The following is a 14,919-nucleotide window of genomic DNA, read 5'->3' as shown; positions in this document are numbered from 1 at the left end:
TTTCAGTCACAGTCACTGAACAGAGGAAGCAGTTCGTCTCGGACCGAAGACTGACGAGCTGCTGATTTGTGCATGTGTGAACCCAATCAGATCATGGAAAATAATATAATATTATAAATATTGTTGTTTCTTGCACAGATGGATCGTTTAGCTTCATAAGACCTCAATAAATGGTCAGGGGCCATTTGTTGAAAAGGATGTTGGCCATTGGATTGGATCAAATCTTCAAAATGTGTTGTTCAAATGAAAAAAAATTATTCTGAATTCGGATCAATTTTCAATATTCAAAATCCAATATCGGTTTGGATCTGGATTAAATCTCAGTTTATGTTTAAAACATTTTAGTAAGATCAGTATACATTTTATAAAAAAAAAAAACCTAGATTATAAAAAAGTAGATTATAAGAAATTTTCATTTTTCAGGATGAACTGTGCCTTTAATGCACATTAGCATGTAATATTAAAGCAATAAGCTTTACAGTGTTTACAGTGAATTTATAACAGCTTCACAAGGGTTATTGCTTTTATAAAATGGTTATTTCATATACGTAGTAAGGTTTCACAAAATAAGACAAATTTAAAAAAGTGTAATGATATTAATAAAAATAATATTCTTCCACCAAACAATGTAGCTCCTCAGAAACAGCTGTGGTTGTAACAATGTGGTTGCCGAGCAACACACAAACATAAACAAAGGTGTGTGTTTGTAGAGTAATTCACAACAGCTTCTAACTAGGCTCAATCAGAATCAAGGACCGGAACTATCTATTTAATGCAGGATAATGTTCTCTCTGTCCGTCTGGTGGTCGTGATGTTTCTGTCTCTGTGTGTGTGTGTGCGTGTGTGTGTGTGTATGTGTGTGATGCTGACGCTGCATGTGGTGGGGGAGGAGACGGCTCTCTGGGATTAGATTCCTGTCCATCATCACAGCTGCCTGCAGACACTGGGGGATGGGACGAGAGTCACACACACACACACACACACAGAGACAGAGAGAGAGAGAGAGCATTTTTTTACTGCTGAACCTTTGAGAAATCATGTTTTTTTCCAGCTAAGCACTTTACATTATTGACAGTATTTGTTCTGCAAATACTGCATGTTCTCAGAATGAAAGATAAAAAAAAATGCATCAAATTAAATCTAATTCAGGTATAATTTATTATATTTAGCATCTTTCCTTCAGAAATGAGCGATAGATTCACACTACAAATCCTAAAACTATGCATTTTAAGCATCTTCTTACCTTTGATATTTCTGCAACTCTTAAACTCTTTTTAATAGTTAGCACTTAAAATAAAGTAAAGTAATTTATTTTAGCATCACTGATTGTTGATGTTTAGTTTATTGAATTACATTTTTTTATTTTTTGTTCTCATTTGAATTTTAGTTAACATTTTAGTAATTTTGTCTTTTTCATTGTTTTTTTTTTTTTAAGGTCTATACAGTATTATGCTTTTTTACTTAATAGGTTTAGTTATTTGAATGCTTCAATGAAAATAATAAATGTTGCCTTAGCAACTAGCTAAAATAAAATGTTAAAAGTGCATAAAATTAAACCTGGGGTATATTTGTAGCAATAGCCAGAAGTACATTTTATGAGTCAATATTATCCATTTCTCTTTTATGCCAAAAATCATTAGGATATTAAGTAAAGATCATGTTCCATGAAGATATTTTGTAAATGTCCTACAGTAAATATATCAAAACTTCATGTTTGATTACTAATGTACATTTCTAAGAACTTCATTTGGACAACTTTAAAGATGATTTTCTCAATATTTTGAATATTTAGACACTTTACTTTACAAATTGTAAAATGTATTTAACTTTCAACATTTCTTTTGCATCCCCACACTAAACTATATCGATGCATGATCAGAGTGTTTGGTGTCCTGTAGAATCAGGGTTGACCTCCGAGCGCTGCAGTGTTTGGTCTCTCACCTCGCTGTCCTTCTGTTGCACAGGGATTTTCTCCCGCGCGGCTCTGGCATCGTCACACGCCGTCCTCTCGTCCTGCAGCTCATCAACTGCCCCACAGGTGAGCCTCAGTCTGACCCGGGGCATCTCACCTGCACAAACACTTCTGATGCTTTTATAATGATGAGATCCACTCAGTGTTAAAAACTCATCTGTTGCTGAAAGTACTAGTAATCTCACTGTAACGATTTGCTTGATACCGTTTCCTCTCAGAATATGCCGAGTTCCTCCACTGTAAGGGGAAGAAGTTCACAGACTTCGATGAGGTGCGTCAGGAGATCGAGGCGGAGACGGATCGAGTCACAGGACAGAATAAAGGCATTTCTCCCGTGCCCATCAACCTGCGCGTCTACTCCCCTAACGGTCCGATCACACACCTCACAGGAGCACATGTGATGGGTGTCAGGATACTCTGAGGGTGACTGTGTGTGTGTGTGTGTGTGTGCAGTGCTGAACCTGACTCTGGTGGATCTGCCGGGGATGACTAAAGTGCCGGTGGGAGATCAGCCCGCAGACATCGAGCATCAGATCAGAGACATGCTGATGCAGTTTGTGACCAAAGACAACTGTCTGCTGCTGGCCGTGTCGCCCGCCAACTCTGACCTGGCCAACTCTGACGCCCTGAAGATCGCCAAAGAAGTCGACCCGCAGGGTGTGTGCGATCTCTAACACACACACACACACACTTACAGCTCTGGTCACGTCCACAGACACTGTGGTGCTCAAATAAAGACCGTCATATTAAACACTGGCCAAGATGGGTAAAAAACTCAACCAAAAAAATCGTTATTCTGTATTTAGCCCACCTATACCCCCCAAAAATGGTCAAATATATTTTTTAATACATTACAAATTTTTTTTTTACTCAGAATATATTTGTTAAAATATTATAAATATTTTTTTTTAAATATATGTTAAATATACAAATATAAAAATATAGATTTTTTTAAAAGCATTTAAAAATATGTATTTTCCCTCTATATATTTCAGTCCAAGAAAATGCATTCACATATGTCACATTTAAAGAAATACTTGATTTGTTGTCTATAACATGTGACAATATAAATACAGCAATATTAATAAATCATTATAAATCTATTTTTGATCTCTAGTAGGCCATCCACATCTGTATTTAGCCTAAATGCAGCTACAGTAAGACTGGAAATGTATTTTCTTGCCCCTGAAATGCATTTAGGAACATATTTTGGTATATAGATTGAAACTAAATGCATTTTCTAAATTTAATTGAACTTCACTGTTTGCAACAGTATTTAAAATATATTTTGGCCACAATTATTTTGAACACCATCATATTGATAAAAAGGGTACCTTAAGGTTTTATTACAGTAGATTCAAGATGTTTTAAGACCAAATGAAAAAAACTCATTATGTTTGTCTTGTTTTCCAGTGCAACTATCTAAAGCTTCTTAAATCAAGATACTTTTACACAATAAAGAAGTCTTGTTTTCTGAGAAACTGATCAAAATGAAGTGAGTTTAAGATTAAAGCAAGAACAAATATCTGACTATAAAGTCGGAAAAATCAACTTAATTCAGACGAAAAACAGGTTTTCATATTGACAGATGCGTGTTCTTGTTTTAACCATAAACAAGACTTCTATCTTCATTTTTCATCTCCAGTAAATGTCTCTTGATTTAAGGATGTTTAGATATTTGTACTTTTGCAGTGTATACAATATTTAATGCCATTACTTCCCGAATTTAAGGCTTTCAGCTCTGATTTAAGACCCTTTTAAGGCCTTAATGTGTGAAACCTTGGATCAGAAAACCGTAAAGCAGCTTTAGGTTCATTTGAGCATGTGTGCTGTTTTCAGATCTTACGTGATCTCTCTCTGTGTGTGTGTGTGTGTGTGTGTGTGTGTGTGAGCAGGTCTGAGGACCATCGGTGTGATCACTAAACTGGATCTGATGGATGAAGGGACCGACGCTCGGGATATCCTGGAAAACAAGCTGCTTCCGCTGCGAAGAGGTCAGGATCTTTATGAAAATAATCCATAATAATCCAGCTCTCAGTGACTTCTTAGTGTCCTCAAAATCCCATTTCTTCAACACTTTCTATTGCTTTGTTTTATGCTGAAAAACTGTGCCAGCCACTTATATTCCTCATTCATCAGAAATTAATTATTTTTATTATATTTAGTTTATTAGAATAATTTTAAGTAATTTTTATTTCAATTTAAAAAAAGGTTCTGATTGGATGCCCTTAAAAATTAAAATTAATATTTCAATAAATGTATAATAATAAAGTTTTACACATTTTTTTTATTTAACTAACAAATTGATTGATGGCTGTGGGCAAAAAGTAAATACTGCATTACATCCAAATATATTTTAATCAAATACATATTTTTTATAATTAAATAAAAAAATAATTTACTAGTTTTTTTATAGGCATGCAAAAAAAATGATATCAATAAAAATATATATTTTTTAATTTTCACAATTTTTTTCTGTGATTTTTAGGAAAATGTAAAAGTCTAGATATTGATTATAAAATGGAAACTAGTAAGTTATTTTGGTTTACCATGGTAAAGCTGTGACAGATGGACAGAAACATCAGCTCTCTGTTTCCCTCTAGTGGAGGAAAGAGAGAATAGCAGAATACCTTCATCTGGAAAAGACATCGTTTTCTCTCTTTGCGGGGCAATAAAGCATATTTATGGGAAAGTCTGAGCTGACATAGAGGTTTTCCACTCGCAGTTCACGTCCACACTTCAGGTTTTCCCATCAAACATGTCTTGATCTCCACTCATGAACACCACAAACACGCTTGAGACGGATCCTGGCTTTCAGACGCTCGATCCACGTCTGGAGAGTTTAACCTCTTCCTCTGAGCTTTCTCTCCAGTGATCTGAACTAGTCACTTGTGCTCTAAACCCATCTATCTCTGATGTGTTTGTGTGACTCCAGGTTACATCGGTGTGGTGAACCGCAGTCAGAAAGACATCGACGGGAGGAAGGATATTAATGCTGCTATGGCGGCGGAGAGGAAGTTTTTCCTGTCTCATCCCGGTTACAGACACCTGGCCGACCGCATGGGAACGCCGTTCCTGCAGAAAACACTCAACCAGGTGAGGTTTAACCTGTGGAAATCTGTACACATCCACCTAAACCCTCGGTTTGGATTGTCTCGGTCTTTCATCTCTGTTTTCTCTTCTCTCTTCCGCAGCAACTGACCAATCACATCCGAGACACGCTCCCCGCGCTGCGCACCAAACTGCAGAGTCAGCTGCTGTCCATCGAGAAGGAAGTGGAGGAATACAAGAACTTCCGTCCTGACGATCCGTCCCGGAAGACCAAAGCCCTGCTGCAGTCAGTCCCTCACTCACATTCTCCGTCTGAGACAGATCTGCAGGAGATGAATGCTCAGTGAATGTATGGTTGCTTTCAGGATGGTGCAGCAGTTCTCGGTGGACTTCGAGAAGCGCATCGAGGGCTCTGGAGATCAGATAGACACGGATGAGCTGTCTGGAGGAGCCAAAATCAATCGCATCTTCCACGAGCGCTTCCCCTTCGAGCTGGTGAAGGTGTGTGTGTTTCCACTCACCGGTCATAAGACATGATAAATGCATTTCTGAAGATCATGTGACACTGAAGACTGGAGGAATGATGCTGAAAATACAGCGGAGCATCACAGAAATACATTACACTTTAACACAGATTCACACAGAAAACAGCTGTTTTACATTCTAATAATATTTAGCAATTTTTATTGAATTTTGATAAATTAAATGCAGCCTTGGTAAAAAGAAGAGATTGAAAATATAGTTACTGAGTCTCTGTAACACATGAGTCACGGCGCAGGATTGCGTCTCCCTCGGGCCTCAGCGCAGCCTTTATGAGTAAAACATTCCGCTTTCCTGTGGCCTGAACACACACACACACACACACACACATACATACACATGCACGCACACACACACACACACACGCACACACACGCACACACACATACACATGCACGCACACACACACACGCACACACACACACACACACACACACGCAAACACAGACACACACACACACACACGCAAACACAGACATACACGCACACACACACACACACACACACATACACATGCACGCACACACACACACACACACACACGCATCCACAATAAAACACTGTCTGCAGCAGCCAACAGGAAGTAGTTGATCCACAGATCTGTCGGAGGTTTCTGGAGCTTATGAATATGAGTTCCTGCTCATTGATGGAGTTTGAATCTCTTATTTAATATTACTCTGTTATGTTTCCAATATATTGGAAACATATATATATTTGTTTTTTGTTTTTTTTTTCACTTTTTTAATGTGATGCTAAAACGTCTCAAGCCAAAATCAAAACAAAACATTTGCATCATTCCATTATTTTCATGACAGTAAAGTACATGCAACCAAGTTCCTTGTTTCTGTAATGGAAAAATAAATCTTTTTCCTAATTTTTACCTAACTATTATATATTTTTATTACCATAATAATTATTTTATTATACTATATTGAATAAATGGAATAAATGTAAATGTGTATATATGTGTGTGTGTGTGTGTGTGTGTGTATATAACTTTGGGTTCATTTATAATGTAACTAAATAGACAATAAAAAAAAGATTGCATTTATTCGATGAAAATACAGTAAAAATAATATTATAAAATATAATCACATTTTAAAAGAACTATTGTCCATGTGATATATTTCAATATATTAAAATATTTTGTATTATTTGTATTACAAATAAATCCAACAGGGGAGCATAAGAGACATCTTTAAAAAAATAAAATAAAATAAAATAATTATAATTTTTGAAAAAAACAATTCAATAATATATTAATATTGTTATACATTATAACTGAATGTGATAAAGTATTATTAATGTAGTATAAAAATCACTTTTCCCACACAATTGACAATTGAGAAAGGGGTAAGACATTAAAATAAGAGTTTTTGGTGGAACACGCTGCTCTGTGTTGCTGGTCTGTTAGTTATTATCTGTGTTGTCTGTCTTCAGATGGAGTTTGATGAGAAGGAGCTGCGGAAGGAGATCAGCTACGCCATCAAGAACATCCACGGCATCAGGCACGTCTGTCCTTCAGCTCTGAGCCGCTCGCTTGTCTTCAGAGCATCTAACAGGCTTTTTTCAAGCTAAAGATTGTTATATGGCTTACTTTATGACCCTCAATTTGTCCAACAGATTATGTCTCATAATGTTTATGCACCATATTACTAAAATACTTTCTTTTTTGACAACCATCATAAAGACGTGGTTAAAAAAAGTGGTGCAGAAACAGTTTTTACTCAGAATTTGCTAGTGCATTTCAGTAAAATGCTAAGAAATGACAGTTTTGAAGTAGAAAATACTGAAATGCTATTTTCATTAAAAACAAATGCACTACAATACTCTCTTTTATTCACACACAAAAAAAAACAATTTCAACTTTATAATTTATTACTATTAATTATTGTTGGTTCTTTGACATGTAAATTTACTAACATTATTTTAAGTGAAAATTTGTTTGTGAAATGTAATTTTATTTGATTTAATATTCTTATTTATAAATATCACTTTTTTATTTAATGCATTTTGTTTTGATGGAAACAAAATAATAACTTTACAATAAGGTCCCATTAGTAAACAGTAGCTTACATTAAACATTAATTGTTATAATTAACATTAACTAAATTAATAAATAAAAATTAAGTAAAACTTATCTTTCATTGATAGTTAAAGTTTTTAATACAATTAATTGCTTTTAAAAATTATATTATTATCTTTGAATCAAAACAACATACATAAATTATAAAATAATAAAATAAAATTAATATTTTACATTTTTGCTGAATATATATACACACACACACACACACACACACACACACATATATATATTTCCAGTGTTCTTGTTTTAGTTGTCATTTCATGATAGATAAATAAAGGACTTAATTTGATGTCTAATGTGCAACACATAAATTATTACTTTTTTTTTTAATTTAATTAGTTAACGTTCTAAACGAATACAATACACATTAACACCCTTTCCACCCAGTATGCCCTTTCTACCGGTGCTGTTCTCATTTCAGCTTTAGTTTTGTTGTTATGTTGAGCTTCAGTGATATTTAAACTTAATTCGATACATTTAAATGTATCAAACACATCTGAGCGTGTGAAATGTAACAGTTGAGCACAGCTTCAGCAGGACGTTTGGAGCCATTCTTTCAGTTCTTCATTCTTTTCTTATGGTATTTGTTTTGGATTAACACTCTCGTTTCCGCCCAATTTCTCCTTTTCTTTCCCTCCTCCGCCTGTCGGACAGAACTGGGCTCTTCACGCCGGACATGGCCTTTGAGACCATTGTGAAAAGGCAGATTGGGAAGATTAAAGAGCCGTGCCAGAAATGTGTGGACATGGTCATTTCTGAGCTAGTCAATACTGTTAGACAGTGTACCAAGAAGGTAAAGGCCCGCTGGAGGCTCGGACCCAAACCAGTGTGTGTCTGTGTGCCTGCGGCTTTGGACAGAGGGATTCTGGGTAGAATGGCAGCTTTAGCGTCTGTACGGAGGGCTGCGGGCGCTGGGGCTTCACCGCTAGATGAGTTTGATCTCTGTGGGATTTAGATGATGCTGCTGGGGTTATGCTGCTAGAAAATATGGTTTACTGAAACATAAAGATTTGACATTGTGCAGATTGAATGATTGCATTTACTGTAATCATTTTAATCAGTTTTAGTTTTCTATCTATCATGCACACAAATAAAAAAAAAAGCACAATGATTTTATTTTAAAGCAACTTTGACTCTAGTAGACAAAAACACAAAGATCAGCATCACATTGAATTAAATGTCAAATTTAAAGTAGAAAGACTGAAATATTTTTTATTTACACATTAATAATAATACTTATAATAATTTCATGCATTTTTACACATTTCTTCTATATAGCTTTGAATAGTTGTGCTTTTATTTGATTTATTTCAATTTTATGTATATTTGTAATGTTTTTAATATTCTTTAAAACACTGATGTGTTTCATATTTTTTATTTTTATTTAATTATTTATTTTACAATGCATGACACCAAAATAATGGAATAAACCTCAGAAATAGAACAAAGATTACTGAAGCACATTTGACAAAAAAACACTTTTAAATCTATTTTTTTCTTCTGAATTACACATTTAATTCAATGAGTTATTTGACTTTTTCTTGTGTGTGTGTTTTGGGAATGTCCATTTATTGTTTTTTCATTGTGAATTCTTTTGTCCATTCCAATTTTTTTTTTTTTTACTTTAGATAGTTTATAAAAATGATTTCATTTATTCTACTATTAATACAGTCGCTGCTTCCAGTTTTTCTGGAAGTTTTGACACCTGTTCAACACGACGCACCATCATTGCTAACCAATGAACAGGTTCTTTACAGTATTCATGTACAGAAAATAGCATTAATTTTTTCCAGCATAACTCTAATGCACATCAGCATCCCGAACCCAAGCGTAAAGATGTCCTCTGATGAAGGATGTTCATCTAGCAGACCTCAGCGTCCTGCGCTCTCTGTTTCCTAGAGGCAGAAGTTTCGAGGACTGCGTCTGACGGCGGTCTGTGCTCCTGCGAGTGTGATCTGATGAAGAGTCACTCGGGAAGCTCTCGGACTGCCTTCGGTTCGCTCAGCTGTGTTCTGGAAGCTTCTGTCGAACGGCTTGAGGAGAAACCAAATGTCTCATCACTTGCCTTCTCTTTGCTCTGTGCTGTCTGTCATCCTCTCTCTTCTTCCTCTTCCTCTTCCTCCATGACTTCCTCTACAGGACGGGCCTGTTCACCCCCGACCTGGCCTTTGAGGCCATAGTGAAAAAGCAGATCCAAAAGCTAAACGGGCCGTGCCTGAAATGTATAGATATGGTCGTGAGCGAACTCGTCTTCACCATTCGCAAGTGTAGTGAGAAGGTAAAGCGGAACGAAGCTCCGTTCCTCGTCTATCTGTATCGTACGGATCGACCGATAGCTGGACTTTCACTTTACTCTTTGGACGCAGGTGGCGATGCTTTAGGGTCTTTTATAGTTTAAAGAAATAATGCACAGAAAAAAGATCATTTTATCATCATTTACTCGTTCCAAACCTCTTTACTCAAACATTAAAGGTGTGTAAATGATTGTAAGTGGTTATGATTCGAGCTTCAGCGCTGCTGCGTTTATCGCTTCTCCTCATTCTGCTTGTGTAGTGCAGTGCATTGTGGGATTGTTTTGATACTGTGACATCTCTCCTGTGAAGTTGATCTTGTGTGATTGAGGATCAGCTGAAGACAGGTGTTTATGAATCGTTGAAGTAGTATCAGATTCAGATTTGAAGAAGGAGGACAGAGTCATAAATATTGATCTCAAGTTATTTTTCTTGTAGATACTTTCATGTTTTAGAATCTGTCCATATGTTGTTTTAGTGTTTTGATATACTGTATATTTTATATTTTATGTTCCTGTTCTATTCTATTTAGCTTTAATTTATTTTGAATTAAGTTTTATTAATTTTAGTACTTCAGCTTAAACTTATTTTAAGTTTGTTACCAAGGCATAATTTTTTTAGCTAAAGAAAAAAAAAAAAAATATATATATATATATATATATATATATATATATATATATATATATATATATATATATATTTATTTATTTATTTTTTTCAGCTTTATATATTATTTAAATTTTAGTTAACAGATAGAATGAGCCCACTTTCCATACAAGTGCTAATGAGATCCCACCGACACTTTTAATCAGTGCTTCAGGACAGTGTCTGCATTAAAAGCTTTTTTGATGGCCATTGTTTATCAGTGTTGAAGATCCCTGAACTCTGTAGGGATCTACAGTGTCGTCTGTTTAGGGATCTAGTCAGATCCTGCTGTAAGTGTAGAACAGATCTAGGATTCATCCATCAGTCCAGCAGCTATCGGTCTATCCTTACCACTCAGTTTACATCCTGGTTTATTTTGTCTGTGTCAGTTTCATTTACTAAGTACTTGTGTCTTTTTTTTAAAGAAGCGTAGAGATTTCATCCAAATTCCACACATATATAATTTGTGTTAATAATGCATGCTTCCTGGTTTTTGGCCCAGTTTCTGTCGGATGCGTGTGTGTTTTAGTCTCTTTTGTTTGACATTCATGGAACAGCTGAAGCTTCAGGAGAGATCTTCTTACACCAGCAGACTAACAATCACAGCAGAACATCTCTGTTTCTCTCTCATCCACTCTTTCTCTCCTCTTTTATCATTCCATCACCCCTCCAACATTGCATTCTGCCTTTTGTGGATTTGGACTGAAAGTTTTGTGCCTAAACATTCAGCTTCCAGAAATTGGCGTTTTCTTCCTTGAGATTTTCTGAAGAATCTCCAGCAACAGTCCTCCATGAAACCAACACATATATATATCAGTACAAAACAGCAGTCAATATCAATTATGCAAGTCCTATAAAGCATCTGTGAGAAACTGAAGTCCTCATTCGCTTAAGATTGATCCACATATGCATGCATCAAGGTGCAATATGAATTGATTGATTTAAACTTGATTCATAAATGAGGACAACACTTTAATTCCGTTGGTTTTATGTCATTTCTTCGGAGCTTGACATGAAGATTTTTCAGAAATGCTCCTGTAACGTTAGAAAACATGAGCATCATATGTGTTCGTAACGACACAAGGGCCAGTAAATATCTTTAAGTCGGGCGAAATAAGGCCTGATGATCAGAACAGTCATTTGATTTCATCAGGTTTTATGATATGATATAAAAGAGCCTCATTTGTGCAGCATGTGCTTGTTCTCAGTAAGCTTCATCTCAGAGCATGTTTGTTACGCCTGTAGCTCATTTCTACTGTTGATCCCTGATCATGTGATGCTTCACTGTTCACTGCATCCCTGTGTCTCTGCTGGTGTGTGTGTGTGTGTGTGTGTGTGTGTGTGTGTACACTGACCACAGGTTCCAGTGCATCAGCATCATATATTATTACACTATTCAACATCAAATGATTCACAGCTGATTCATTCCCAGTCTTATTTTGAACGGTTAATTAGTGACTGCTGAACAGTAACATTAACTACACCGATGCACTGAAATGTAAAGTCATGTGACATACTGTATGTTTCTGAACGTCAGCTCGTTTTCTCCACATATGCATGCATATCTAATGTTAGATCATGTTTAATAGTGTGTTCTTTATGTTGGTACTTTAAAAATGACTTTGCGGCAGGTGGTGTCTCTATTTTGCAGTCAGGCTCATTCTGTAGTAAGACTGTCTGGTCTGGTGTGTGTGATTGTGTCACAGCTGGCCCAGTATCCCATGCTGAGAGAAGAGATGGAGCGGATCGTCACGCAGCACATCCGCGACCGCGAGAGCCGCACTAAACAACAGGTGCGTAGCATCAGATCCTCACAGACACATGCTTTAAACAGCTGATGATTTGATGATTTCTCCTTGTGTGTATGTGTGTGTGTGTGTGTGTGTGTCAGGTGCTGCTGCTGATCGACATCGAGCTGGCGTACATGAACACCAACCACGAGGACTTCATCGGGTTTGCCAAGTGAGTAACCCCAAAAATAACTAACCCTAACCCTAACCACCATAAAATCACATTTTTAACAAAAAAAAATTATTAAAAAAAATAAAAATATAAAAGCAATAGTAAATAATAGTAAAAATAATAATTATTACAATTATAATATAATATGTATGCAATAACAATAATTACATCATTACTTTTATTATTTTCCAAGTAATTCATCTAACACGGTTCACTGGACGTCAACAACAACAACCACGATAATAATTGCTAAAAATTAAACTGTTAATATTACTAATAAATAACAATAAATAACTACTAATATAATAATATACAATAAATAATTTTGATACTTTTATTATTAATAATATTGCTAACATTAAATTATATTAATTATAAATAATAAATATATAATCATTATTATTTTATATTATTATTAGCATTATCACTAATATTAAACCATTAATATTCATTATAAATAATAATACATCAATTATATAAAATGATTAAAAAAATAGTTATTATATAGATTTTTTTTAAATTAATGTAAATAATATTTATTACTATTACTATTATAACTTAACATAATATAACATAATAAATACAGTATTAGAATAAAATATTATTATTATTATTTATAATTAATATTAATGGATACTCAGTGACATTTAGACATTTTAAGGAATCTTTTGGCGACTGTGTGTATTGTGTAGTGTGTGTGTGACTGATTCTAAGCTGATTTGAGTTCAATTCTGTCCTGTTTAGTGCGCAGCAGAGAAGCAGTCAGATTAACAAGAAGAAAGCAGCTGGTAATCAGGTGAAGGAGGCTGAATTACACTTCATACTCATCATTTAAAGATTAATTTCTCTGTGCTCATCTGATGTGTGTCCAGCGTCTGCATCTCTCTGTTCTTCATCTCTGTTTCTTATTCTTTATCTTCATGCCCTTATCAACTGATCCAGGGCCAGGTTTGTTCTCATGCTTCTCTCAGTTCTAGAACTGATCTTAGATCAGATGTTACAGGAATGTTCTGTGTTCAGCTCCATCATCAGCATTAAGACATAACTAACTCTGCACACGGTTCAGCTGGAAACAGCAAGAGATGGGTTTACATGTGTTTACATCCCAGTCCAGACTGGTTTCTGCTGGTTACTGCTGGATGGTTAAGATATTCACTAGCATCTGTTGAAATTCACAGTGTTTTGAAAGTGTCACCACTTGATTTAAGCATTCTATGTGTTCACTAGTGTGACCAGATCTGAAGTGTTGACCCTGATGATGCTGATGATGGAGGCTGAGCTGCTGTATCAAGTCTCCTCACAGTTCTGCTGTACTCAGATCAGTTGTTAAGGGCAGCGAGTGACAGCATGACGTGTGTTTGTGTGTGTTTGATGACTGTAATCATAATCATTGCATTGATCTGTAGATGTTTTGGAGACATGAGCAGATGCTTGAGAGGTGATGAGATCAATGCAGAATATATGGCTCGGTGTTAGTGATGGAAATCAGATGCTTCTAGCACAGGCGTTTCTTTAGAAAATAACCTTTGACCTGTGACTGAAAACCAACCCATGGCAAGTTTAGTTTGACTTATGCCAAAAATCATTAGGATATTAAGTAAAGATCATGTTCCATGAAGATATTTAGTAAATGTTCTACCATAAATATATCAGAACTTAATGTTTGATTAGTAATATTCATCGCTAAGAACTTCATCTGAACAACTTTAAAGATGATTTTCTCAATATTTAGATTTTTTTGCTCCCTCAGATTCCAGATTTTCAGATAGTTGTATCTCAGACAGATATTGTCCTCCGAACAAACCACACATCAATGGAGAGATCATTTATTCAGCTTCAGATGATGTATGCATTGAAAAGAAAAGTGTCAGATATCTCTGGGCTGTTCTCTGTCTCTGCTGTCTCTCTCTTGTGTTTTCAATACTGACACGTTCTCTTTTTCTGTCATGTCTTGTTTGACTCCGCTGCATCAGGATGAAATCATGGTAAGTCGACTCGTCTGTGTGTCGTCTAAAGCACACGTGTTACACAAGACTGGACTCTGACACACATGCGTGTCTGTGAGTCTGTATTCAGCGCTTGCATAAGATGCTTTCGCTGCACAATCAAACTCATTTCTGCGTGGCATCACTGAAGATGTCAGTCATGTGTAATGACTGTATAGTGTGCACTACAGAGGGTTTGCTTTGCTTCTTCTCTTCATGCCACAGGCGTGTGCTAGATTTAAGTCTAAACACTCATTCAAGCAGTATTTCATGCAGCTTTTCTGAGGTTCAGTGTTAAGATGAGATGAAGCTGTTAAGAACATATCTGGCCATAATTCACCCACAAATAATTAAGAAATTATATTTAGTATAAAAATGTTAGCA

General features: G+C 35.7%; 1 protein-coding gene across 3 annotated transcripts in view; it reads left to right on the top strand.

Annotated features, from left to right (window-relative positions):
* dnm1a (dynamin 1a) overlaps positions 1–14,919 on the top strand; it is a 43,094-nt gene that overhangs the window by 9,525 nt on the left and 18,650 nt on the right. For 2 of the 3 annotated variants that reach the window (XR_008154029.1, XM_052557277.1), the window contains exons 2-14: positions 1,965–2,038; positions 2,191–2,340; positions 2,426–2,629; positions 3,868–3,966; positions 4,908–5,068; positions 5,167–5,309; positions 5,389–5,524; positions 7,004–7,071; positions 8,307–8,445; positions 12,295–12,381; positions 12,480–12,550; positions 13,295–13,346; positions 14,524–14,535. Coding sequence is in view for 1 of the 3 variants with exons in the window: in XM_052557277.1 (XP_052413237.1) it covers positions 1,965–2,038; positions 2,191–2,340; positions 2,426–2,629; positions 3,868–3,966; positions 4,908–5,068; positions 5,167–5,309; positions 5,389–5,524; positions 7,004–7,071; positions 8,307–8,445; positions 12,295–12,381; positions 12,480–12,550; positions 13,295–13,346; positions 14,524–14,535 (1,396 nt within the window). In the remaining 2 variants the exon portion in view is untranslated. Of the gene's footprint in view, positions 1–1,964; positions 2,039–2,190; positions 2,341–2,425; positions 2,630–3,867; positions 3,967–4,907; positions 5,069–5,166; positions 5,310–5,388; positions 5,525–7,003; positions 7,072–8,306; positions 8,446–9,791; positions 9,931–12,294; positions 12,382–12,479; positions 12,551–13,294; positions 13,347–14,523; positions 14,536–14,919 lie in introns of all 3 variants that reach the window. The other variant, XR_008154030.1, reaches the window with a different exon arrangement.

This window comes from Carassius gibelio, chromosome B5 (genome assembly GCF_023724105.1).
Source record: "Carassius gibelio isolate Cgi1373 ecotype wild population from Czech Republic chromosome B5, carGib1.2-hapl.c, whole genome shotgun sequence".
Classification (NCBI taxonomy): Eukaryota; Metazoa; Chordata; class Actinopteri; order Cypriniformes; family Cyprinidae; genus Carassius; species Carassius gibelio.
Note: the sequence above shows the minus strand (reverse complement) of the source record. Positions and strands in the feature narration are given on the sequence as shown.